The sequence below is a fragment of the Carcharodon carcharias genome, chromosome 11, assembly GCF_017639515.1.
Source record: "Carcharodon carcharias isolate sCarCar2 chromosome 11, sCarCar2.pri, whole genome shotgun sequence".
NCBI classification, from domain to species: Eukaryota; Metazoa; Chordata; class Chondrichthyes; order Lamniformes; family Lamnidae; genus Carcharodon; species Carcharodon carcharias.
Genome location: NC_054477.1, coordinates 45,727,641 through 45,754,142, shown reverse-complemented (window position 1 = coordinate 45,754,142; position 26,502 = coordinate 45,727,641). Strand labels below are relative to the sequence as shown.

Here is a 26,502-nt window from a genome sequence, read left to right as displayed (position 1 = left end):
TAATTTCTAGAATCAAATAAGAACACTGATGGTGAAAGAGGTACACAATTCAAAAGAAAAAATATGAGTTTATCAATGATCAGGCTCACTTCTACAAGAACTTAGTTAAATCATGTCAGAAGATGAGGTAACAGAATTGGTTAGGACACTGGGCTTTCACGACTAGGGTCTGGGCTCAAATTTATCCCAGACTGATAGGATGGAGTTCCCCTTTTCTAAGCACCAAATAAGCTTGGGCAGTCTCAAGCCTAGTAAGGTGCAGCTATGTAGCAGAAACTACCCTTAAGAAATTTTGGGGCTGAAATTAGTTTTATGTAAGCAAGAAACTACCAGTAGGCTATACATCTCACCAGATACTCAGTTTGGGCATACATCGGATGGCCTCTGCAATACCATCCATTTTGTACTACCATCTAAGACAAATTTCTCCCCAATGGCAAGTAGGCCGTTTGCCCAGATGAAATTGAATAATTGAAAGCCAAATTTTCCACAGTATTAACCTATGATTTACTCCAAATGATATAAATGCACATCCTATTCTGAAATGACACACAGATAATAGATTCATTTTACTATCTCATACATCATAGGTTAGCACAATGATCTTTGAAGTACTTTGCAGGTACAGCTCAGTGACTAACTTTAAAAAGATGAACTTGCATTTATATAAGATCTTCCAAGAACACAGGATGTCCAAAGCATTTTATAGCCAATGAAATACTTTTGAATGGCAGTCTATTACTGATGTAACTTAGGAAATATATCAATTTCTGCACAGTATGTTCCCACAAACAGCAATGCGATAATCATGGCATATGTAGTACAGTGGCTTACCAGTTAACACTGGTAACATTATATTGCAATTGTCACACTTACATTTTGGAGAATGATTTGGTCTCTGAACATCTCTTGGCCAACATCTGTCTTTCAACCAATATCAAAACAAATTAAGTGGTGATTTATTGCATTGCTGTTAAGACACACTGATATGCACAAATTAGCTGCTGCCTTGGCTTATGCAACAAATGGCTATACCTAATTAATTGTGAAGCATTTTGGGATCTGAGAATATGAAAGATGCTTTATAAATGCAAATTCTTTCTTCTTTCATAAAATACAAGTTATATCGTTAAACAGTTATTTTTTAAAAATCCAAAAGCCATTAATAATTAAAGTGTAGGTTTACTAAACAGGTTGAACAGAATTATCCTATTATTAGAGATTTCACAAAAACTAAAGAAGAAATTTTATTTAGAACTCTTCCATAACAGCAAAAAAACCCTATAAATAATATGCTCAAATAAGTAATACAATTGCTTATTACCAAAACAGTACATGTAACGCTTTTATGAGGACTCAATATAAAAATGACATAAAACATTAGCATCTCTTTTTCTATAAAGTTTTTGTTACAAAAAGTGCAAGTACTAAAAGAATGCTCATAACCATAACTAAACATGTAATACTGAGTTAGCACTATTCAGCAGAGCCAAAATGACACTTTTATATATTAGTCTCAATGTTGGAAAAAAAAATCAATTGGCTTATAGAACATACCAAGCTTGAGAATGATACAAGATATACCTGCCCACTCATGCTTCTTCATCATACATAGTAAAAGAATGGAAAATTTTAAATTGTTCCGCAAACACTGATGTTCCAATGCATTGCACTGTGCATCCAAGGATGGGTTGAATCTCAATTAGCTTTCTATATTGTTACTAGGTATACAGATATACTAATGAGCTGTGTGTTAATAGGGCTGTTCACATCTGCCCCTATATTGTAGCCGTATGACAAGCAAATTTAATTTAAAAACTAGTTTGCTTCCTGCACTATATAACAAGTCAGAAATAAATTTCCTGTTTGCATTTACTGCACCAAGACAGTACTGATGACATTTGAAACTGTTTTGGAATTATTCATAAATTAGCAAGTCTTGTGTTAATTGATTAACTTATCCTTATAATAACAGTGCATTTGAAAGTAAAATGATTAGTTCCAAGAAGAGAACCAAATAGCTCCAAAGATTAAAAACTGTTGCACACAAGTACCGATTATGTGCTTTTAAGTCCCTTATCAAAACAAAAAAATTATACCTTTGGTAGGAGAGTAGCCAATATTAGTCTCTAAGTCTAGACAGGCAACTGAAAATGGGGATAAGGGCTTGCAATAAGAGGGTGGACATAAACAATCAATCAACGTAATGGCATGCTGCATGGCACAAGTTATAACCCAAATGTCAAGGGAAAAACAAAGCGATGCTTTGGAAGATATCCAATAGATTTGGGTAGTGTTGATTGTTTTCTCAGTTGATTTTCTTTATTAAAAAATTCACATAGGTGCTCAGCAGTTTATGCTAACATGCCTGAGATATGCAACCTGGTATTAGGGTTTTAGAGCTAATAGATGGCTGTACCTTGATGAGGCTCTGCAATTTGAAATGTGCAATTTTGAATAGATTTTTAAAAATTCAAATAGTGTAACATTTACTTATTAACATGAATGGTCTGGGTACTGAAATGGAAGACAAATTTTATGTTGGACAAATCAGATAACCTCACACCATACTGAAGTTAAGAAAATTTTAAAATTTGAGATATTTCAGTCCTTTTGTTCTGTGAAAAAAATCTTTTCAAAGAAGTATTAACAATTGTGAAAATATACTGTCAGTAAAACTGTATTTCAAATTATATCATGTGCTCAAGAGGGCTACTTGACTGTTAGACACGGCACTCATCCCAATTAGTGCATATCTGAATTTTGGTAAGTGTCCATATCAAGCTACTTAAAAAGAGGAATTTTTAATTTTAAAAAAATCATTGCAACTTCTAAAATATTCTGCCATTGGACAGATAGCTAGCTAGTATTTTGCAAACTATGAAACGTTGGTTGTTGAACACATGGCCCTATAAGATTGTGCAGTTAAGTAACATGGTTTCTTTTGAATTTGGTACCCAAACCAAGTGGCTCTATTACTGTATTGCACTATATGGCTGTTAACAATTTTATAAATTTGAAGCATCTAACAAAGGAGTATATAGAGTTGTAGAATGTATCTGGCAATAAATATGGGTAGGGCAGGAAATTAGATATTTTCAATATGCAGCACAGCTTTGTCAGTGAAATGCTAAGTAATAATTTGACCAATAATAAACAAGGGGGCAAGGGTTGGTATCCTATTTTCTTACCAGCAGGTCAACACATCAAATGATTTGAAATAGCTTCCTCTTTTACCTAATATGTCAGATTAGTTTATTAATGCATTAAAGTGCTTCAATTTTCATGTAATGAGTCAGGATTGATGTAAATTTGATTCTCAAGGCTTAAATTGATAATGTATTGTCTATTAAGAACCAAATTTGCAAAAATAATCTTCATATCCTATGACTTCACACAATATATATTACTCAATACCTTCCATATTGAGGTACACTACTGCAATAAATTACACTGAACCAAACTCGGCCATCCACGTTGCATACTTTTCAAGATCTGAAGCAGAAACTGATTTGGAAATTTTCTTTAGAGACAGCTCAAAGTCATCCATGGTTACAGGCATTTGTAACTCCTCTTTGGACAAGGCTTTGATTTCTTCTGGTGACAGGCCTTGAATTCGACGCCGCATTGCCATCATGGAAGCATCTCTAAAAACAGTTAAAACAGTAATCATAGACAAATTTATTTTTAAAAAGTCCAAATTTCCATTTAATCATCAGATTCTTCCTTCACCCCACTACTGTACTTTCCATCAGCTTGGATATTGACCTTTCCATGATCAATGGACATGATCCAACTATTAATTTCCTTCCACCTACTAGGCACATCAATCTGTTGCTCTGTGAACACTCCTTTGTCTAATTACATTCCTGTGAAGTGTCTTAGAATATTTCCCACATTAAGGTGCTACATCAATGCAAGTTAGTGTTGAAGTTAATTTCAATGGATATGTGTTTGATTGTTAATGCTGGGATTCAAACTTATCTTCTGAATGGGGCACATCACCATGTTTCTAAAGTTACTAGGCCACCCGTTGGACCACCGTTTTATCTTAGTTTGGTTGAAAATCCTTGCCTGCAAACGTTTGTGATGTCTGCGCCAGAATAACCTTCCATCTTCTCAGCAATAATTGTAACGTCAACACCTAGAGCAACATCTACTCCTCGGAGATTTATTTTCAGCAGTTCTGCCCTCCCACTTGCTGTTAATAACAGAAAATGACTTTGCTTTTAAAACAGCAACAAATTACAAAGTAATTCCAGAATGTAATTGAAACAGAAAATACTTTTACATTGTTTGTTAATAAAGCTCAGGCATTGGCTTTAGATAATAGACTATACCTTCAGTTATTCATGCACCAATTATAAAACAATCACAAACTGAATTGTCTCATTACTGAAAAGAAGAAATGGCTTCAAATATCAAGTAACTAAAAGTATACTGAACATATATGTTATATATATTCACAAAAGACACTACACTTCAAATATGCCATTAGTAGCATTCAAGGAGCTGTACCTGTAGGCAAAGAAATGTATACCCTTTTTTCCAGTCTCCTCCTCAAAGCTTCATCTATATCCCATGGGAAATTTGTGGCAGCCAATACCATAACCATTTTGGAGGGATCCTCATTATCTGAAGCACCCCCTACACCTGCAATAAATAACATTAAACGTTTTGAACGAGTGTTATGGAAAATGTTTTTCAATATCTTGGTCTTCCAGAAATAAAGCAAATTGAGTTTAAACTAAGCTAGGCTCATCTATCAAATAGTTTAGATTTTTCTTCGGTGACAGCAATAACAAGTGTGCACGCATATTAGATCTGTTTTAATGTACATCCAAGCTACCTCATTTGTCACTTTTTCCACATAACTGTGCTCCAAAACAGTTGATAACTTATCAGTGTTAAGTTAATCAATGAACCTGGTGTTCAGGTAGCGGAATGGGATTAAAAAAAAACTAAGTCATTCGTTCGTCACAGTTTAGTAAGATAAACATAAACACCAGCTGAATTTCCATGCAATGAATCCAATGCAAATTCTTCCACTGCCCTTCTTCCCTCCCTTTTACAGTAACCACAATCAGAACCACAGCATTTGGCAGACTTAAAATAAATTTGAATTGCAACAGTTAAGGCATACACCAGCATAGAATAGGCCTTTCAAGTCAAGAATGGGATATGATGATAATTGCAAAACTTGCCTAACTTATGCCATTAGAAGGGCAGTAATTTGTAACTGTTATCCTAACTCCAGGGGTTAATAGACATAATATGTAAATGATATGCCATAAATATTAGCATTATAGTTGTGTCCAGAGGACAGAACAGTAGTAAAATTACTATAAAATGGAGACAAAGCTGAGCATATAGACAAATTTATATATCTGGGCAGGTAGGACTACTTTAGAAGATGGAAGATGTAGTAATGATGCTAAAAGATAACATTTAAATATTATGCACAATAAATTTACTGATGCTTTTTACAGAAAGAGCAAACATACCATCCATCTGAATAAGTAGCTCAGACTTTACTCTACGGCTGGCTTCATGCTCATCAGATGTGCCCCTGCGACTACAGATTGAATCTATTTCATCTATAAAAATAGTTGTTGGAGCATAAAATCGGGCCTGAAGGAAGAGAAAAATCTTAGTATACAGAATGTTATATATATATAAAAAAATCTTACGCATCCATTTTAACAGGCTTACCATTCTCACCCAAAGGACATGATCCCTGCTAGTGTAGCACTCCCTTGACACTACATTTGAGTATCAGCCTAACTTATCCCCTCAAGCTCGAGACTGAAGCTTGAACACAACTTTTGCAGAGGCATAAGTACTACAAACTGAGCCAAGCTGAAACAAAATGATCAATCTTCGATAAGGTGGCACCACTTATGTGAGTGAGTAATCTTTTGAATATTAAGCATATTTTCAGTATTAAATGAATTAGTCGCACATTTATTCAGGCTGTCTAGAATTCAGTTTTGTTTTCAAATTCTGCTCATTTCCAATTTATTGCTTTGAGCTATTTTGTGCCAACGTTTTCCATTGGGAGAATAATTGATCAAAGCTATGGGATAGGGCACGGCAAAGCTAGTCACTTGCATGGATTTCCCAGCCAGCTAAAATTAAAAAACTTTTTTTGGGCTGATTTCCTCGTTCTGTCCTGAGCACAAAGGAAAGCTCGGCTTGTAGCTGCATGGAACTACCTGCTTACCAAATAAATAGGACAGGTTTGCACTCAGAAGTTTGCATTCAAAATAATCATGAAAGAGGCAACATAACTTTCTTAGGTGCTATATCAGTTTCCACCATATATAATCACAGAAGTGTGGATGGATACTTTCCTCACATTTTTGTGCTTGGGGATGGATGGAAAGTGTGTGTGGATGTGGTGGTGGTTGGGGGTGGGTTCAAGGGATTAGGGGTGGTGGAAGAGAGTATAATTTAGCTATTTGTGTCTAACCCTGCTTTTCCTTAGTATGAAAAAACTACATTCAATTAAACTTGTTATTCATTAACAGCAGCAAGGAACAAAATAGATAAAAGTAAAAAGCAATTTTACTTACCATTTCAAATAACAAACGAACCAACTTTTCAGACTCTCCTCTGTACTTGGAAGTTAGTGTGGAAGAGGACACATTAAAGAAAGTTGTACCACACTCTGTAGCCACAGCCTTAGCTAGCATGGTTTTACCTGTGCCTGGTGGTCCAACCATTAAGACACCCTGGAATACGTAATGCAGAATATCAATAGAAGTTTACGTTAAATTCTATTCAACAGTACCATTTTCTTTCCTAGCTCATTATACTCTTGAATGCAAGGTGTCAGTGTTCACAATTATTTGTTTAATCTCCAGCCCCAAGTAATACTTGATTCCCTACTAGGTCTTCCTTGTATTTTGAAAGTGCAGCCTCTACATACAAACAAGGTATGTTAATCGTCCCTTGTCCTTCGCCCTTTAGGGAGGTGGAAACCCTGGGGACACTAACCCTTAGAAGAAATTGTGCCAGGGTGATCTTTCCTCAATTAAGGCCATACCTTTACTTGTTTGCCCGGAGGGGCCAACACTGAGATGCAAAGTAACAGCAAGAAATTTCAAATGCAACAATGAAGTCAAAAAGCTCCAAGCCAGCTAGAAGGATTATACAGGAGTGATGAGCTTCTTTCACACAATGGAGGAAAAATATACCCATATAAGTAATCGAATATTCTTTCTATTTGTCTAACCACCAAAGAATTGCACGTGGACAGTACTGTGGCGCACAGCAATGCCAAAGCTAAGTTGCTCAGTCAAAATGGTACAGCTTAGTAAACGCATATGTACAGCTCCATGCCACTGCCTTTCACAGAGGGTTTTGAAAAATATTCCACCTGTTGGTCCAAAAAGTGAAATTGCACAAGTACACTGCATACTTGGAAGCAATCCCAACTTCTCTCAGTGCTTTTCACACTGTCTGGAAGTAAAAAGACAACCATACACCGCTTGCTCCTTCTATCCATATATTTATTAAAATGTGGTCCCCGTCAATGTTCCCTCTAATTTTTCTTTCTACTGGGTAGGTTACAAACTCCCCTGAGCACTACTATCTTGACCATGGGCAGCTTACATTTTAAACATCACTGAACTTCCACAAATTTGAGTGGCCTGTTTACTTCAATGGACAGTGCATTCCAGATTACTGTACGGCTGTGCACATACATACTTTAGAACAAATACTACTCTCCTCCCACTGGTCCCATTCTTCCTCTCCCCTCCTCACCTTTCCCACTGAAAGGTAAAAAAAAATCTCATTCTTTCTAACCATCATGTTCAAGTCAAATTAAGTGCTTTTAGTAACTTGATTACAATAATCAGTCAATTTAGGCAGACAGAAATTTCCTTCAATCTAATGGCAATCCCACCACTAAATTAGTAATCACATTGTTGTGTCCAAAAAGCACATGCAACACACTCATTTCTACCTCAAGGACAGAAGCCACTATACCATGGCAACTCAAACATTTAAAAAAACCAGTAATAGTGCACATAATTTTTTTAAGACCTATTTATTTAAAAGACCAATTTATTTACTAAGCTATGGCTCCTTGGATAGCATTTTCACCTTTGAGTCAGGAGGTCATGGGTTCAAGTCCCACTCCAGGACTTAAGCACAAAAATCTAGGTTGACACTCCAGTGCAGTGCTGAGGGAATGCTGCACTGTTGGAGGTGCCATCTGTCAGGTTAGATATTAAACTGAAGTTCCTTCAGCTCTCTCAGCCAGACACAAAAGATCCCATGGCACTATTTTGAAGCAGAGCTGTCCCTGGCATTCTTGCCACTGTGTATCCCTCAATCAATATCACAAAAATTTAACTGGTCATTATCACATTGCTGTCTGTGGGAGTTTGCTGTGTCCACGTTGGCTGCCACATTTCCTACAATAATAACTACACTTTAAAAGTACTTAATTGCCAAAAAGAGCTTTGGGACATTGAGGTCGTGAAAGGCACTATACAAATGCAAGTCCCTTTCTTTCCCTTTTAAAGTGCCATCCAAGTTCCTCTAATGGGTGAATCCAGAACTCAGGGGCTTTAGTTTAAACTTAAAGCGAATCCATTTAGTGATAAAGCTAGGAGGCATTTTTACACACAAAGGCTAGCGGAACTTTCTCCCTCAAAAGCTGTGGATGCTGAATCAACTGAAATTTAGAAGAATCCGAATTTCATTAGGCAAGAATATCAAAGATTTAGAAGAAAAACAGGCAAATCGAGTTGTGTAAAGATCAGTCATGATCTAATAATTGGCAGAACAGACTGGAGGGTTTGAATGGTCTCGATCTTTTCCTAGAAATAATCTTTTTAGAAGGCATATATATTAAAATTGTAGAATTACATGATAACATTGACAAAGAATTTGTAGGTTTAAAAAAAATTATGCTCATATTAGAAGAATCTGAAAAATAGGAACCTTTCTACTCAAACTACTGAATAAATATGCCCATTAACCGGTACAAGTAAGCAATACTGATTTAAAAAGAATAATTATAATACATTTTACAGAAATTCTTATCCCAGAAAGGGTCATCTAATCACACGTTCTTCTGGTGGTAAAGGAAGCACAGAACTTTCTTCTTATAAAAATTTAAATAATCAGGTTTCGGGCAGCGAGGTTGTGTAGGATTGGACTTAAACAAGCAGTAATGTTTTATGCCTAACAGGTATTGGGCTCAGTCCATCAGTACTCTTCCTCTTCGCACTAATGACAACTTGATCTCAGGTTGGTTGCCACAAGAATAAAGGAAGGAAACTAGAAACAGTTACCAGGCAGTAACACAATACTGGGTTTAAATCGCATCTGTTTTACTTTGGGAGGTTAATTTTATGTGTAGTATTCTTAAAGTTCCTCTTCTTACATTGCCATTGGTCCACATTTAACACACAATAATGAATGTGGAGGACATGAAGTTAAAAACTAAAGTATAAATAACATGGAAAGGCAGCTTTCCATGGTAAATGGTACTGTTTTGAGGACAAGTGCAAGAACTGGGGAGTGCATGTTGAAGATGGCAGGACAATTTAATCATTAAGAAAACAAAGAGGCTTAGCAAAGAGGCATTTAATACAAAAACAAGGAAATTATGCTAAACCTTCACAACTCTCAGGTTAGACCTCAGCCAGAGGATTGTGTTAATTCTGGGCACATACACATGTCAAAGATCTGAAGTGGGTAGAGAGGAGATTTAACCCAGGATAATAGGAATGAGGGACATCAGTTAGATGGAGAAATTGGGGAAGCTGAGACTGTTCTCCTTTGAGCAGAGAAGGTTAAAGGGGGAGCCCTAATCAGGGTATTTTAAGTTATGAGGTGTTTTGATCAGGGAGAAACTATTTCTTCTGGCAAGAGGGCCAATAACCAGAGCTGGTAGACCTCAGATTTAAAGTAACTAGCCAAATAACTAGAGGAAATAAGGGGAAATTTCTTCACATATGGTTGAGATCTGGAACACACTACCTGAAAAGGTGGTGGAATCAGATTCCATAAGAACTTTGAAAAGGCAATTCAACGTGTTCATGATGATGATGAAGATGCCGAATTATGGGGAGAAGTTGAATTGGACAGCTCTTTCAAAGGGTTGGCATAGTTGTAACAGGTCAAATGGCCTACGATTCTATCAAGATCTCAACAAAAAGACTAATTCCTACCTTCCAGGGTCGCCTTATTCCCTTGAAGAAGTCAGGCATCCACATGGGTAGCACTACAGCTTCTCTCAAAAGTCTCTTAGCATCTTCTAAATCAGCTATATCATCCCTGAACAGAAAATGAACATGCTAAGCCTTGCACCCATGACCAAAGCCTGAGTATTTTTAAAACCTTAGTATTAAACATAATACCAATGGACATTGGGATTCCTGGAAATAATATCTCTCTCCAGAACATCAACTAAGTCCTTATCATAGCCAGTTCCATCAAATCTTTTGCCATCTGCATCTCCTGCCGCTTCCTGCGGATTTCTTCTGCCCTGTAGTGAAGATGACAGGAGACTATTAATACTGTATTATCATTACCGTTTGTCAGTAGTAGGCATACAAAAATACCAAGTGGATTTTCAAAGCTCATATAAGGCGGCAGATACTGTCTCATTCTAGTCCCACCCTTTGAAAAGCAAGTGGTGAGCATGAAAACACTAAAATGGAGTAGCCCAACCCTTTGCCACTTAGAATGCCAGAACATTAGAAGGTCATCATTTATCTTTCTTTTAAGCTGAGGGATGGGAAATTAATAGCCATCTGAAGGGTATTGAGAATTTGAAATTGTAAAATATTTTAATATAGGACAACTTTTAATGTTTGGTTCCCACTAACAAAGTAACCAAAAATTAATGGCCCGCATTTTCCTGTGCTAATATCACAGCAAAGCTGTCAATGCTTGCCACCATTGCACAGGCATTGTAATGCATAAATTCATAAGTAGCGGGAGCCATTTTGTGCTGCCCTGGAGGTTTTGCTATTGCACTCATTGACCTTAAGATTACACGGTAAGAAATAGCACTGGCAAGAATTTTGGCTGATTGCCTATGAGTAACAAAGTATTTTCACTACAACATTTTAGGGCTGGTGTTTCCAGGCATAAAGACCCTTCTCTGAAGTCTCTTCATGAATAATTTTAAAAATCCAAACTGCCATGAACACAGGTACTGGAAAGCATTTCAACTTTTAAATTGACTGTGGGAATGATCTCACTTTTGAAACTGTTTAAAGTCTCTTTAACACCATTCTGATGCATAAAAATATGTATTAATTTATGATTTTTGCTTAAAAAGGTCACTCATTAGACTTTACTGCATAAGTTTATGATTTTTAAAAACGATTCTGCTCATATGATTTCCCTTTCACAACAAGGTTTTGTGAAAGAGAAATCATGTTTGGCTAATTTATTCTTTGAGAAAATCACAAGTAACATGGATAAAGGGGGCCTGTAGATGGGGTGTACTTGGATTTCCAAAAGGTATTTGATAAAGGTACAACATGAAAAGGTTACCACATAAAATAAGAGCTCACGGTGTAGGGGATAACATATCGTGAATGAGGATTAGTTAGCTAACAGGAAGCAGACAGTAGGGATAAAGAGGCTATTTTCGGGTTGGCAAGCTGTAATTAGTGGAGTGCCACAGGGATCAGTGCTAGGGCCTCAACTATTTATAATCTATATGAATGACTTGGATGAAAGGGCCAAATGTGAGGTTGCTAAATTTGCTAATGACACCAAGATAGGTAAGAAAGTAAACTGAGGAGGACATAAGGAGTCTGCAAAAGGATGAGATAGGTTAAGTGGGTGGGCACAAATTTGTCAGATGAAGTATAATGTGGGAAAAAGTGAACTTGTCCATTTTAGTAGGAAGAATAGAGAAGCAGTGTATTACTTAAATGGAAAGAGATTGCAGAACTCTGTGGTACGGAGGAATCTGGGTGTCGTGGTAAATGAATCACAAGAAGTTAGTATGCAGGTACAGCTAGCGATTAGGAAGGCAGTTGGAATTTTGTGGCTTATTGCAAGGGGAATGGAATATAAAAGTCGGAAAGTTTTGCTAGAATTGTGCAAAGCATTGGTGAGGCCACATATATACAGGTTCATCTGACTGATTCCTGGGATAAAGGGGTTATCCATATGAGGACAGGTTGGGCCTGTATTGATTGGAGTTTAGAAAACCGAGAGGTGATCTTATTGATACATAAAAGATCCTGAGAGGGCTTGCCAGGATGGATGCTGGGAGGATATTTCCCCTTATGAAAGAGACTAGAACTAGAGACCCCTTAGTTCTAAGGGGTCATAAGCCAGGGACTCTCATGAGTAGCAGGGAAATTTGCGCTCTTCAGGGATGCTTTGATGCGTTTCGGCTGTCCTCCTGGGAGTTTCCTACTGCAATTGAGTTCTAGAGCAGTTACTTCGAAGTCTGGTGTCAGGCATACAAATTATGTGTCCTGCCCAGCAGAGCTGGTTTTGAGTGAATAGCACTTTGATGCTCGGGAGAGGATGCTGTTGTTGGACTGCCTTTTTTGCCACATGATTTGGAGGATCTTGCAAAGGCACTACTTATGGTACTTCTCCAGTGCTTTGATGTGCCTGCTGTATGTTGTCCAAGTGTCTGAAGCTTATAGGAGTGCGAGAATCACTGCGGTCCTTCTTAGGTTTGAGATTCTGGTCCTCAAATACACTTTTCCTCAGCAGGCTGAAGGCTGAGCTGGCACACTGAAGACAATGATGAATTTTGTCATCTATGTCTCCCTTCGTCAAGAGGAGGCTCCCAAGATACGGAAAATGGTCCACATTTTCCAGGATCTCATGGCTAACCTTAATTAACAGGGACCGTGTTCTGCTGAGAGGGCTGGTTCAAAGAAGACCTTAGTTCTTCAGGCATTTAGTGAAATGCCCATTTTCTCATATGCATCGGAGGAGGGGTCAACTGGAGCTCAGTTTCTGAGCGAGCACACACACAAGCATCACCTGCATACTGAAACTCTATGACCAAGGCTGGAGTGGTTTTAGACTGGCGATGGAGTAGGTTGAACAGTTTCTTGTCTGTTCTGTAAATTATCTCCATGTCTGTGGATAATTTGCTGGAGGTGAGGTGCAACATTGCAGCGAGGAAGATGGAGAAAAGAGTTGGTACAATGACACAGCCTTGTTTGACCCCACTCTACACAGAGGTAGGATTTGTGGTGGTTCCTTTGGTGAGGATCACAGCTTGCATGTCATCATTGAGTAGGCAGAGAATGGTGACAAATTTCTTAGGGTAGCCAAATTTGAGGAGGATATTCCATAAGCCTTTGCAGTTGACAGGGTCAAAGGCTTTTGAGAGGCTGAAAAAGGCCATGCAAAGCGGTTGGTGTTGTTCCTTGCACTTTTGTAAATTTTCCACGCAGTGAACATCATGTCTGTGGCACCTATCGATGGACGAAAACCCCATTGCGACTCTGGCAGAAGCTCCTCGGTCATTGGAAGGTGGTGGTTGAGGAGGATCCTTGCAACAATCTTCCCTGCGCAGGTATCAGTACACTGCTCCGTAGTTACCTTCTTAAATACAGTCTTGATCACAGCATTCCTGAGATTCTCCCAGCAGACGTTCTTCTTCCCAGATCAGGGATATGAAGTAACATTCATGCCACACAAGTGCCAGGTAATGACAATCTCCAACTAAAGAGTTTAACATTTCCTCTTGCCATTCAAGAGTGTTACCATTGCTGAATTCCCAACACCAGAAACATAGAATAATAGAAGGATAAGGTCATTTGGCCATTCGAGCCTGCTCCGGCATTCAATATGATCATGGCTGATCCTCTATCTCAACGCCATACTCTCATTCTCTCCTCGTACCCCTTGATGTCTTGAGTCTAGAAATCTACTTCCTTCTTAAATATATTCAGTGACTAGGCCTCCACAGCCCTCTGTGGTAGAGAATTTCACAGGTTCACAACCCTCTGAGTGAAGAAAGTTTCTCCTCATCTCAGTCCTAAATGACCTACCCCATATCCTCAGTTTGTGACCCTTTGTTCTGGACTCCCCAGCCAGAGGAAACATCATCCCTGCACCCAGTCTGTCCAGCCCTATCAGAATTTTATACGTTTCAATGAGAACCGCTCATTCTTTTAAACTCCAGTGAATACAGGCCTAGTTGGCCCAATCTCTCCTCATATGACAAGCTTGCCATCCCAAGAATCAGTCTGGCTAACCTTCGCGGCACTCCCTCTATTGCAAGTGTATCCTTTCTTAGGTAAGGACATCAAAACTGCACACAATACTCCAGGTGTGGTCTCACCAAGGCCCTGTACAGCTGCAGTAAGACATCCTTGCTACTGTACTCAGGTCCTCTCACAATGAAGGCCAATATACTAATTGCCTTAACTGCTTGCTGGGCCTGCATGCTTGCTTTCAATGGCTGGTGTACAAGGACACCCAGGTCCCTTTGTACATCAATGTTTCACAGTCTATCACCATTTAAAATAATACTTTGCCATTCTGTTTTTCATACCAAAATGGATAACTTCACACTTATCCAAATTATACTACATCTGCCATGTAACTTGTCTCACTCAACTTGTCTAAATTGCTTTGAAGCCTCTTAGCACCCTCCTCACCACTCACATTCCCACCCAGTTTTGTGTCATCAGCAAACTTGGAAATATTACATTTGGTTCCCTCATCTAAATCATTGATATACATTGTGAACAGCTGGGGCCCAAGCACTGAGCGCTGTGGTACCCCACTGGTCACTGCCTGCCACTCCAAAAGAGACCCATTTATTCCTATTCACTGTTTCTTGTTTGATAACCAATTCTCAATCCATGCCAACATATTACCCCCAAACCCACGTGCTTTAATTTTGCAGACTAATCTCTTATGTCAGGCTTTATCAAAAGCTTTCTGAAAATCCAAATACACCACATCCACTAGCTCTCCCTTATCTATTCTGCTAGTTACATCCCCAAAAAACTCCTGTAGGTTTGTCAAACATGATTTCCCTTTCAGAAATCCATGTTGACTTTGTCTAATTCCACTGATATTTTCTAAGTGTCCTGTTATCACATCCTTTATAATAGACTCTAGCATTTTCCCTACCACTGATGTTAGGCGAACCGGTCTGTAATTCCTTGTTTTTTCCCTCTCTCCTTTTTTAAAATAGTGGGGTTACATTTGCCACCGTCCAATATGCCAAGACTGTTCCAAAATCTACAGAATTTTGGAAAATGACAACCAATGCATCCACTATTTTCATGGCCATCTCCTTTGGTACCCTGGGATATAGATTATCAGGCCCTGGGGGTTTATCAGCTTTCAGTTTCATTAATTTCTTCAGCATTTTTTTTTAGTAATACTAATTTCCTTCAATTCCTCCTTCTCACTAGACCTTTGGTTCCCTAGTATTTTTGGGAAGTTATTTGTGTCTTCATTCATGAAGACAGAACTAAAGGAGTTGTTTAATTGGTCTGCCATATCCTTATTCTCTATTATAAATTCTCCCATATTGGACAGTAGGGGACCTCCATTTGTCTCCACTGATCTTTTTCTTCTTACATACTAATAGAAGCTTTGCAGTCCTTTTTGATGTTCCATGCAAGCTTACTCTATTTTTTCCCCCTCTTAATCAATCTCTTGGTCCTCCTTTGCTGAATTCTAAACTCTAAACCTGATCCTGGGGATCACTAATACCCAAAGACTTAAACTAGCCATACAAATACTGTGGCTACAAGAGCAGCTCAGCGGCTAAGTATCCTGCAACAAGTAACTCACCTCCTAACACCCCAAAGTTTTTCCACTATCGATGAGGCACAAGTCAGGAGTGTGATGGAATACCCTCCAATTGCCTGAATGAATGTGACTTTAACAACACTTAAGAAACCTGACATCGTCCAGGGCAAAGCAGCCCATTTGATTGGCAACACATGCAGCAACTTAAACATTTAATCCCTCTACCACCGGCACACCATGCCTGTTGTGTATACATACAAGGTGCAAAGCTTCTCTGACAGCATCTTCCAAACCCATGACTCTACCACCTAGAAGGACAAGGGCAGCCAGTAAATGGCAACAGCACCACCTGTAAGTTCCCCTTGCTCTCACACACCACCCTGACTTGGAACCACATCGCTATTTCTTCACCTTTGCTATGTCAAAATCTTGGAACTCCCTCTCTAACAGCACTGTGAGTGCACCTACACCACATGCGCAGTAGAGGTTCAAGAAGGTAGCTGACCTACACCTTTTCAAAGATAATGAGGGATGGACAATGAATGTTCGCCTTGTCGGCAATGCCCACATCCCAAGAACAAATAAGAAAATCTCCTGGAACATAGCTGAAGAACAGGCTACCACTTTCTTAGAAAGATCAACAGTATAATGAAAACAATGCAAAGTACGTAGTTTTTGAATAAGCATATGGTTTAATAGTTCTAATATCTAAACTTATTAGAACATAACCTGCCATCCTGCTTCTGAGTGAAAATAACAAGTTTCACAGTTGCATAATTAACAAGCAGCACCAAATGCATACCTTGTCATCTTTTCCTCTTGCTCTGGAATCACTGCTATGCTTGCTGCTAGATTTTTCAACTCTACCAGCTTGCTGACCTCGACCCACAAGACCTCGTGCCTGGACAACTGGTGATTCTTTTCGCACAGGCTTAACCTCACGATTCTGCCGCTTCATCAAAGGAGCTCTGTAAAATTCAATGTGACACTGTGTTAGGGGAACAGTCATGCTCCTGTCAGGTGATGCCAGAAGAATAAGCTAAGCGATCAGCGCCAACTGAATCTTTCCAAGAGGCCTGACTGAAAAATGAAATTATTGATCATAAATATTTTTTCCAAAAAAATCAGCAACTTTATTGTTAACGCAATTAAATTTGACATCCATAAGTAAACTGTAAATTCATACTAAATTATTCTTTTAAAACAATATTTAAAACTCCACTCAATATAAAAATGTGCTATTTAATTCTAGGTCTTTAAATGTAAAAACATTCTCAATAAATTTGTTTCAAAAATATTTTCCAAACAAATGTTATTAGATCTTTTGCCTTCACCTGGACTTCAGTTTAATGTCATATCCATGTAATGGCTCATGTAATAATGCAGCACTCCCTCAGTACCACCCTGAAGTGTCATCATAAATTATTTACTCAAAATTGGGGCATGAACCAACAATCTTACAAATCAAATGCAAGGGGCTACCACTGAGGCAAGCTGATAAATCAGATGTAAACTGTAATCCTTGGACCATCTGATAGTTACATTTAATTTTGACACCTGACAACCAAAAAAACCCATCACCAATGTCTGTAGGGCAATGGCTTGAGCTTAGAAACCATTTTCATTTCTCTTGGACAAAACGGCCAACCTTTCAACAGTACTGTGTAATTAACTACCGTAGCCTCTAAATCAGAAGAATTACCAATTTCAATCTGCAGTCTGATATTTGCTCCATTTTCTATTACACTAGAACTACTTTAATCTAAAATCATACTTATAAGGCAAGAATTAATCTTCACAGTAAAGGACATAATATATTGAAAATTTTGGAGAACCTAATATCTAATGAGAGTGAGGAACATAAAGAAATTATTATTAAAGAAAAAGTATGGAAATAAATGTGATTAAAAGCTGCTAAGTATCCAAGGTGGCTGTAAAGACAATTGTTGGTACTGGTTAGAATCTTGCAGAATTTTCTAGATTCTAGAATGGCCCCCATGGATTGGAAGGTGGCAAATGAACCTCCACTTTTCAAAAGAGAGAGAGAGAAAAAACAGCAATCTATGGGCTATGATAAAAATAGAAATGCTCAGACATCATCTGTGGAGAGAAAAACAGAATAAATGTTTCAGGTCAATGATCTTTCATCAGACCTAGAAAAATTCGAAATGTATTAGTTTTCAAGCACATCAAAGGTGAGGAACGGGGGGGGGGGGATGACAAAAGTGGGAAAAAAACAAAATGTCTGTGATAGGGTAGAAGATAGGAAAGATTAAATGACAAAAGTTGATGGTGGCAAGGCCAAAGGGATTGTAATAGGGCAAGTAAAGAAGCAAACAGGAGGTGTGAATGGCACAATATTGGCCAGTTACCCTGACGTCAGCAGTAGGGAAAATGCTAGAGTCCAATACTAAGGTCATGGGAACATAACAGTAAAGTGAAAAATCACAAAATTAGGCACAGCCAACCTGTATCTCTTTGCAGTTTCTTTGTCATTTTCACAGCTTACTTCCTTACATAGCTTTGCATTATCAACAAAGTCTGATATATTACACTTGCTCCTCTCGTCTAATACATTGATATAGATTGTAAACAGCTGAGGTCCAAGTTCTGATCTTTGCAGCATTCCACTAAGCACATGTGCAATCCCGAAAATGACTCTTTTGTTCATACTCTTGCTTTTCCGCCCATCAATCAATCCTCAAACCTGAGTGGGAAATAGTTTGACAAATCTATTTTTTATTCATTCATGGGGCGTGAGCATTGCTGGCAAGTAGGTATTTATTGCCCATCTCTAACTGCCCTCAAGGTGGTGAGCCACTGCCTTGAACCGCTGCAGTCCACACGGTGTAGGTAAGCCTACAGGAAGGGGGTTCTAGGCTTTTGACTCAGCATGAATGAAGGAATGGCGATACTACTCCAAGTCAGGATAGTGAAAGATTTGGAGGGGAATTTGCAGGTGGTCCTGCGCTTCTATTACCTTTGCGCTTCCAGATAGAGATCGGGGTTTGGAACATGCTGTCGAAGTCTTGGCATGTTGCTGCAGTATATCTTGTAGGAGTTCGTGTTTTAAGTGTGGATGGGGTGCTGATAAAATGGACTGCTGTGTCTTGAATGGTGTCAAACTTCTTGAGTTTTGTTGAAGCTACACTCATCCAGGCAATTGGGGTGCATTCTATCACATTTCTAACTTGTGTCTTGTAGATGGTGGATGACTGTAGGGAGTTAGGAAGTGAATTACCTGCTGCAGAATTCCAAGTTGAACTGCTCTTGTACCCACAGTATTTACATGGCTGGTGCAGTTAGGTTTCTGGTTAATGGTCACCTCCAGAATTTTGGTGCAGGATTTGAGTGCAACTAGCAGGGTAGTTAAGGGGGAACCAGTGGATATGGTATGTTTAGATTTTTAAAAGACATTCCAAAAGATGCCACACAAGTGTGTGTCACACAAGTTTGAGGATTAGTTGACAGGCAGAAAAGCGAGAGTTAAGAACAAGAGAGTCATTTTCAGGATTGCAGATGTGTCTAGCGGAATGCCGCAAAGATAAGTACTTGGACCTCAGCTGTTTACAATCTATACCAATGTATTAGATGAGAAGAGCAAGTGTAATATATCAGACTTTGTTGATGATGCAAAGCTATGTAAGTAAGCTGCGAAAGTGGCAAAGAAACTGCAAAGGGATACAGACTGATTAAGTAATTGGGCAAGGTGGCAGATGTGTATATGGTGAAAAGGAAGTTATCCACTTTGGAAAAGCAGCATTTTTTTTTTAAAGTGAGAGATTAGTAAATATTGGTATGCAGAGAGATTTAAGTGCCCTTGTACATGTATCACAGAAAGTTAACACAGGTACAGCAACACAAGTGGTATGTTAACATTTATTGCAAAAGGATTTGTGTATAAGAATGAAGAAACCTTACTACAATTATAAAGGGCTTTGTTGAGACCATGTCTAGAGTACTATTTACAGTTTTGGTCCCCTTTACCAAGAAAAGATATACTTGCCCTAGACAGGGTGCAATGAAGGTTTACTAAATTATTCCTGGATGAGGGAGCTGTCCAAGAGCAGAATATTCCCAGGAGTTTAGAAGAATGAGAGATTATCTCATTGAAACATATAAAATTCTTACAGGGTTTGACAGGATACATACTGCCAAGGTTGTTTCCCCCGACTAGAGGTCATAGTCTCATGATAAAGGATCAGCCAATTACAACTGTGATGAGAAGAAATTTTTCCATTCAAGTTGTAAATCTTCATAATTCTCTATCCCAGAGGGCAGTGGGTGCTCAGTCGATGAATATTTTTAAGAACAAGATCAATAAATTTTTGGGTGCTAAGGGAATCATAGGATAGGAGATAGAGTGGGAAAGTGGAGTTGATGTAATTCAGCCATGATCTTATTAAATGGTGGAGCAGCCTCGTTGGATGATATGGCCTATTCCTTCTCCTACTTTTTATATCATTTGCCCACCACTAAGCACAAATTAGCTGGTATAGCAACGTTGGAGCTTTACTGCCATTGTCTTAAAGTTAATGCTTTGCATCATCATACATACAGCTAACTGATGTTAGACATAGATTTTAAGTAGTGTTAACTAACAGAAAGAGAGAACTCATACTCAAAACTCAATTTTACAAAACTAATATTCAGTATCAACTGTACAAACCGGTGTTCAACGGGAATAGGCGGTGGCCAAATACCAGGATCTCTGGAAGATTCATCTTGCTGAGGTGCAGAGAAATCAGTTGGAGGTTTCTCTACTCTAAAACTTTCCAAAGTGTTAACAATACCTTTGACCTGCTCATACTCTTCGACTAAGTCTTGACGAACCTGGAAAAGAAATCACAGCAATACTCTTCTGTTCATTATTTCTGTGACAGAATTCCTTTGAGACCTGTTTTTTGACCTCCTCAAACAGTAGATTTTTCTAACTGTAGTTGAAAATGATCTGGGAACATTTAAATGGAAACCATTCCTTGCCTATTATCTTGGAAAACCTAGAAATGATACAATAATGCAAATTACCTATTAAAATAAATCTCAAAAGTCACATCCAAACAGAAAAAAGTGAGGCAAGCCAAAAAAAAACTGGAAAAAAGATGGTATTTTTCAAGTGAACAGAATTCCATGGTCTCCTCATAGGCTAGAAGATAAATGATGTATAGCTGGCATTCAGACCAATTAAATGCCAGCTTTGAAGTCTGGCTTGTGCCAAACTAGTTCATTTTAACCAACACTGAATCATTACAATTGCTTTCCATATTTCTAATCTTTACAATTGCTTTCCATATTTCTAATCTTTGGAGAAGAAAATTGATCAGAATGCCTGCTCCAAATTTTTATCCTACTGACTTTGTACTTGATCAACAAGTAAAAGGCAGGATCACCACAAATGAACAATCCAATCAGGCATCACAGGTAAACTGTTCCTTTTGTTGAAGCACTCCCCATATCAAGGCATAGAGCACGTTGGGGAGGATGTTAATTTTTTTGCTAGAGTCTTTATCTTAAAAGGTTTATTTTGTAGTGCCATTAAAGATCACACCATATACTAAAAGCAGCCTATTTCTCTATGCAATCCTCCTAAAACATCAAAAGCTCACTTTTTTCAGGGATAGAATATAGCGGATAAAACATTCCAAGATACCCTATTTAACTCTGAACTGAACTTCTGATCCCATACTATCCATCACAAAGACAGCCTACTTTTATCTATCTCCACCTCAGTGGCATTGCCCACATCCACCCCCACTTCTGGCCATCTGTTGCTGAAATACTCAATCCAGCTTTTGTCACCGACGGACAAAAACCAATGCTCTTCCAACTGGCCTCCACCCTCCACGAATCCCAGTACTTAAATTCCCCTGCCCTTGTCTTATTCCACACCAAGTCCCATTTGTCTATCAGCTCATTTTCACTGGCTTACATTGGCGCCTGATCTCCTAATGCCTCTCCCACCCACCGAATACATCTTTCCTCTCTCTTTGGCTTGTTCTGCAACACCCAACCCACCACTGGGAGCTGTGCCTTTAGCTGCCCAGGTTTCACTCTCCACAAACCCCTCTGCCTTCCCAGTGCAGGTTTTTGCTTGTGGAAGTATAGACTTGGTAGTGGATAGATTGTAAGGCTTGAAATCAACTGCCCTGGGTCAGATAGAACATATGGAATCTTGATGCTCTAATTTAGCCAGAACATATGGGTCAGGAAGGATGAAGAAGTCAGTGCTGGGAAGCAAAATATAAGGCATGGTCAAAAATATATAGCATTGTTCCTCTTGATGTTCAATTTAAGAATTTTTAAATTTATCATGATTTAATGTTATACAGGCAACTTTAAAAGGTAGACGCGGCATGGTAATCAAGGGAAATAGGTGAGTGTTTTCTGCGTAAACATGGAAGCTGACCTCCAAATAATGTTAGAAAAGAGCAGCATCTAGATGAGGATAAAGGAGGCGGCACAAAGTGGATCCTTGAGGACTACAGAGGTCACTGCGGAGGTGGGATGAGAAGTCATTCTGGGAGGTGTGCTCACAGCATGGGACAGGTATGAGTGAAACCATGCAACAGCAGATCCACAAAAGGTGAAGCGTTAAAGTAGGATACAATGATAATAACTGGTCCCATATTTAGTGTCCAATTCTCTTCCTAGTTTACCAATGTCTTCTATACTCTCCTTCCCCATTTCTTTAAGTAAAATTCTATCTTGCTTTCCCCATCTGGATTTCTATCCTTCTCCATGTCCAATTTAATTAATCTCTTTGTATTTTAGCATGAACCTATCAACGTTGTATTACTGTGATGAAAAAGTGGGGGGGGGGGGGTGGAATTTACCTTAAGTTTAAATCGGAGTTGGAGTTCAGGAAGACTAGTTCCCAGCAGGCATTGGGACATCTGCACATGCGTTGGCAATGAATTGGCCACACTTGCATAGTTAGAGTTTTTCTTCGTTTTCATGTTTGCTGCATATGTGCCGGCTGGAGAACAGCTGCACATGCGCAGTTAGTGGCTTTTCTTGTCTTCAGGCAGGAACCAGGCCTGCGCACATGGGCAATTCATTCTTTTAGCTCTTTAGGCCGGTAATCCGTCCTGAGAGCATGCGCGGGAGAAAAGGAGAAGAAAAAGAAGAAAAGTGACACAGCGCGAAACTGCAGGTCAGGTGATCTGAAGAGGAGTGCTATTGCAGAGATGTCATCCCAGGGAGCAGGACACAGGGAGGGTGAGGGGTCAGGGAGAAGGTCCCAAACCAGAGAGTGGAAACAGGTCCCAGGTAAAGGACAAGGACAGAGGTCAGAAACAGATCCGGTTAAGTAAAACTGAGAAAAAGGAGCAGAGCAATAGGCTCCAAATTAGAGAGAAAGCACCGCAGAGAGCATACTTGAAACAAAGTGGGTTTGAGAGAAGCCTGCAGATCCAAGGAGGCAGCTGAAGGTTGGCGACTCCTTACTAAAGGCCTTTAGAGCAGTGGTGTTCTGTTTGGAAAAGCCAAAGATCTAAAATTGTGCTTGGAAGATGAACCTTGAGTGTATGTGGTGATCCAGGAGAAAAGAGTCTCAGAAGGCAAGATTTAAACCATAGAGGTTAATCCTGGTTGAAACCATCCAAGTAAGAGTGACTTTTGGGAGAGAATTCCAGGTGAGTTCTTCAAATGTGGAGATTAGAAAACCTTGTGAGAAAGACAGAGTTTCAGTGAGACCTGTTGGATCACGGTGTGACGAGCATCCGGGTGGGTTGATGAGAAATCCATGGAATCTGTTTTGGTGACATCTGTCATTTGTTATGGGGTTGGGATGTTTGACCACACTTTGCCTGTTAATTCAGATGCACTGCATGCTTACCCTGAATATTAGAGTAATAAGGTAGATACTGTAAATTGTATTATCTTTACAAACGCGTATGTGCCTGTTAAGATATAGCAGGGGTGAAGGAAAAGTTTATAGTTGAATAATTTTCTTGTGTATTTGTATTGAAATCTTTCCAACCTTTTAGTCTGTATAACATAGTTCATTTTTCTTGTTTAATATGTTTTATCCTGTGTGTTAAAAGTTCATCAGCAGACACCTATGAATTTGTTCAGCAACTGTTCTCCATGGTTTCAAAAAATAAAATTAAAAGTTAGCATTTATCAAGCCAGGTTTCATTCTGGGATGACTTGCCCAGCATTATCAGCTGGGGTCGTAACATTACAACATATGAAGCAATTGGAAAAGAAGACCCATATCAATCTTATTAGAAAGAGATATAGTGTATTATTTAGTAGGGAACAAAAATTAAAATTCAAGAACCATCTGGAGACAAACAGTTTCAACTCATGGCTATAGCAAATGTATAAATAAGAATCCTATTAAAGTACAGGATGAACAGAAAATTTGGTACTGGAAATCATCATACCTGCTGCCATTTGACCTTTAATGATGGATCTCTGATTGACTGACTGTGCTTTTGAATCTGCTGGATCACTCCCTGGTAGTAAACCATTGAAGAATCATAGTTTCCTAGAAGGGCATATTCCCTCCCTTTTTTCACATTATCATAAATTTCTGCCAAACTCATGGTGCTCCACGCTCCTGAAAGATTAAAATATTACAGTATTGAACATGCTTTGGAATCCATGTATCTGCACAAAATCAAAAAACTGCTAGTCCCACTAAAGTTAAAAAGTTTTGAATGCTTGACAATTCCAATTGTTACAAGATGTATTTTTGATTAATTGTTTTTTTCTTAATGTGGACAAGCTTCAGAGTACTTCACTCAACAATATGTTGATTGATTACAGCATTCTTAGAACTATAGATGTTTACAACACAGCAAGAGGAAATTCAGTCCATCTCTATCAGCTCTGTTAGAACAATCTAAAATTAATCACATCATACCCTTCACTTCCTGTAACTGGGCATCTTCCTTTGCTTTAAATATTTATCAAATTTACTCTTTAGAAATGCATTGGTTTCAGCCTCAATCACTTTCCATTCAGAAGCATTCCATCCACACTCTAACAATGTCCTGTGCAAAAAAATCTCCTAACCTTTTATCTCACTCTTCGTCGTAATTTCAAAATTGATGATACCAACCTGCTCACTGACTTCCAGACAAGAAAATAGTTTTCCTTATTCACTCTATATTTCGTAACTCCATGACTTCTTAAATCTCATGTTAGCTTGACTGTGTCAGCACAAGTAAAAATACAGTAATAATGTTTGAGCCTATGAGGCATAACCATGTGTTTTTTTCTGGCATCTCTGCCCATTTAAAGAATATATTACCAACAACAACTTTTTAAGCACATTTAACATAGTAAAACAGCACAAGGCACATTATAGGAATGTTATCAAACAAAAAGATTTGACAGTCACACAAGGAGATATGAGGGCAGATGACAAAAAATGGTCAAATATATAGGTTTTAAGGAGTCTTAATGGAGGAAAGACAGGCAGAGAGGTTTAAGGAGGCAATTAGAGACTTGACACCTTTGAGTCTTGACAGCTCAGCAATGGTAGAGATATTAAAATCGGGGACTTGCAAGTGGCTACAGAAAAATACAGATATTTGAGGGTTGTGAGCCTGGAGATTATAGAGAAATGGAAGGGTGAGGCCATGGAGGAATTTGAAAACAAGATGACAATTTTAAAATCAAGCCTTGTTCAACAGCCAACAACCAATGTAGATCAGCATAGGGTGAAGGGTTAATGTACTTGGTGCAAGTTAGGACACAGGAACAGAGTTCCGGGTGACCTCAAGTTTACAGATGGTAAAAGACTGGCCTGAAGTACAATGTTATCTCCGGACTAAATTATTCCAAAGGCATGCATGTTACTGTCAATTTATCAATGGTAGAACTAGAAACTGCTTACATCCTATATGTACCTGACATTAATGAAATTGGTAAATTAAGGTATGCCTAGAAACAAAAATTTAAAATATATATTGCACAGTATGCAGTTAAATAAACAAAGAAGAGCTGTGTTGCCCTTGAGGAAAATGTTTTGACATTATTAGGACTGTTGAGTTTTGAACTATTGTCTTTTAATTGCTCGTGAATTAAATTCATTCGTGGACAAAGGAACTTACTGAATGCCCAGCCAATCGGTTAAATGCAGAGGAATTCACTATTTTCATACGTATGCATGAGTAGAAAATTTAAGAAATAAAATTTCGTTGCCTGGCCACCCTTCATAGAAATGAAGAAGAGATTCCGCTTGTATCTATAAGAGCTCAGCTTCACATGTAATCCAGTGCTGCCCTGCTTTTTGAAACCCGAGACTGTATTTGACTGGTGAGTCCTTGAAAGCATCGCGTCTCCCAGGACAACCGTCCAGACCCCAGGAAAACACGCGAAAGCCTCAAACCTCGGGTCGGCATAATCTCGGACTCAAACCCCTTTCCTACATTTTGTTGTGCAGAGATTGAATTAGTTGCCAATTAGTGACTAGTTTCACGATATCAGCCCCTCCCCAGTCGGCCGCTCGGTTTCTCTGTAGGAGGACCCACTCCTCAACCCCCTCCCCTCAGCCGGACTACAATCCCCGGCAGCAGGCTCGGCGCCCCGGCCACTGCCGACCTGCGAAGGGTGGTGGCGATGACTACTAGGCCTCGCCGAAGGAGGCGGACGCAACTCGGACAGCTCGCGCTGGAGAATAATACGGGCACCGAACTGGCCTGAGCAGAGACTACAGCCCCAGGCCGTCAGGGTGCCATTATGTCCTTTTACCTGCGGTGCCGTTGCTCTCAGCCTCTGTTGTCCTGGCTGGGGCGGGGCGGGGCGGGGCGA

General features: G+C 39.0%; 1 protein-coding gene across 2 annotated transcripts; it reads right to left on the bottom strand.

Annotated features, from left to right (window-relative positions):
- Window positions 1–483: 483 nt before the first annotated feature.
- Window positions 484–26,502, bottom strand: katnal1 (katanin p60 subunit A-like 1). Of its 2 annotated transcripts, XM_041199811.1 has the most exons (11): window positions 26,443–26,502; window positions 24,126–24,301; window positions 20,405–20,568; window positions 16,538–16,703; window positions 10,383–10,510; window positions 10,194–10,299; window positions 6,576–6,734; window positions 5,505–5,631; window positions 4,519–4,653; window positions 4,075–4,201; window positions 484–3,647 (listed from the first exon to the last, which is right to left on the bottom strand). In XM_041199811.1, the coding sequence occupies exons 2-11, from the start codon at window positions 24,285–24,287 to the stop codon at window positions 3,449–3,451; spliced, it is 1,473 nt and encodes a 490-aa protein (XP_041055745.1). In that variant the 5' UTR covers window positions 24,288–24,301; window positions 26,443–26,502; the 3' UTR covers window positions 484–3,448. The 2 variants fall into 2 exon arrangements, with proteins under 2 accessions (XP_041055745.1, XP_041055746.1); XM_041199812.1 differs by lacking the exon at window positions 4,519–4,653.

Excerpts from the sequence above, each read along its gene's own strand:
- katnal1 (XM_041199811.1), bottom strand. The coding sequence starts at position 24,287 with ATGAGTTTGGCAGAAATTTATGATAATGTGAAAAAAGGGAGGGAATAT. Across the intron at positions 20,569-24,125 it reads TAAAGGTCAAATGGCAGCAG|GTTCGTCAAGACTTAGTCGA; the intron begins GTATGATGATTT and ends TTTCTTTTCCAG. Across the intron at positions 10,511-16,537 it reads CAAGAGGAAAAGATGACAAG|GGCAGAAGAAATCCGCAGGA; the intron begins GTATGCATTTGG and ends TCTTCACTACAG.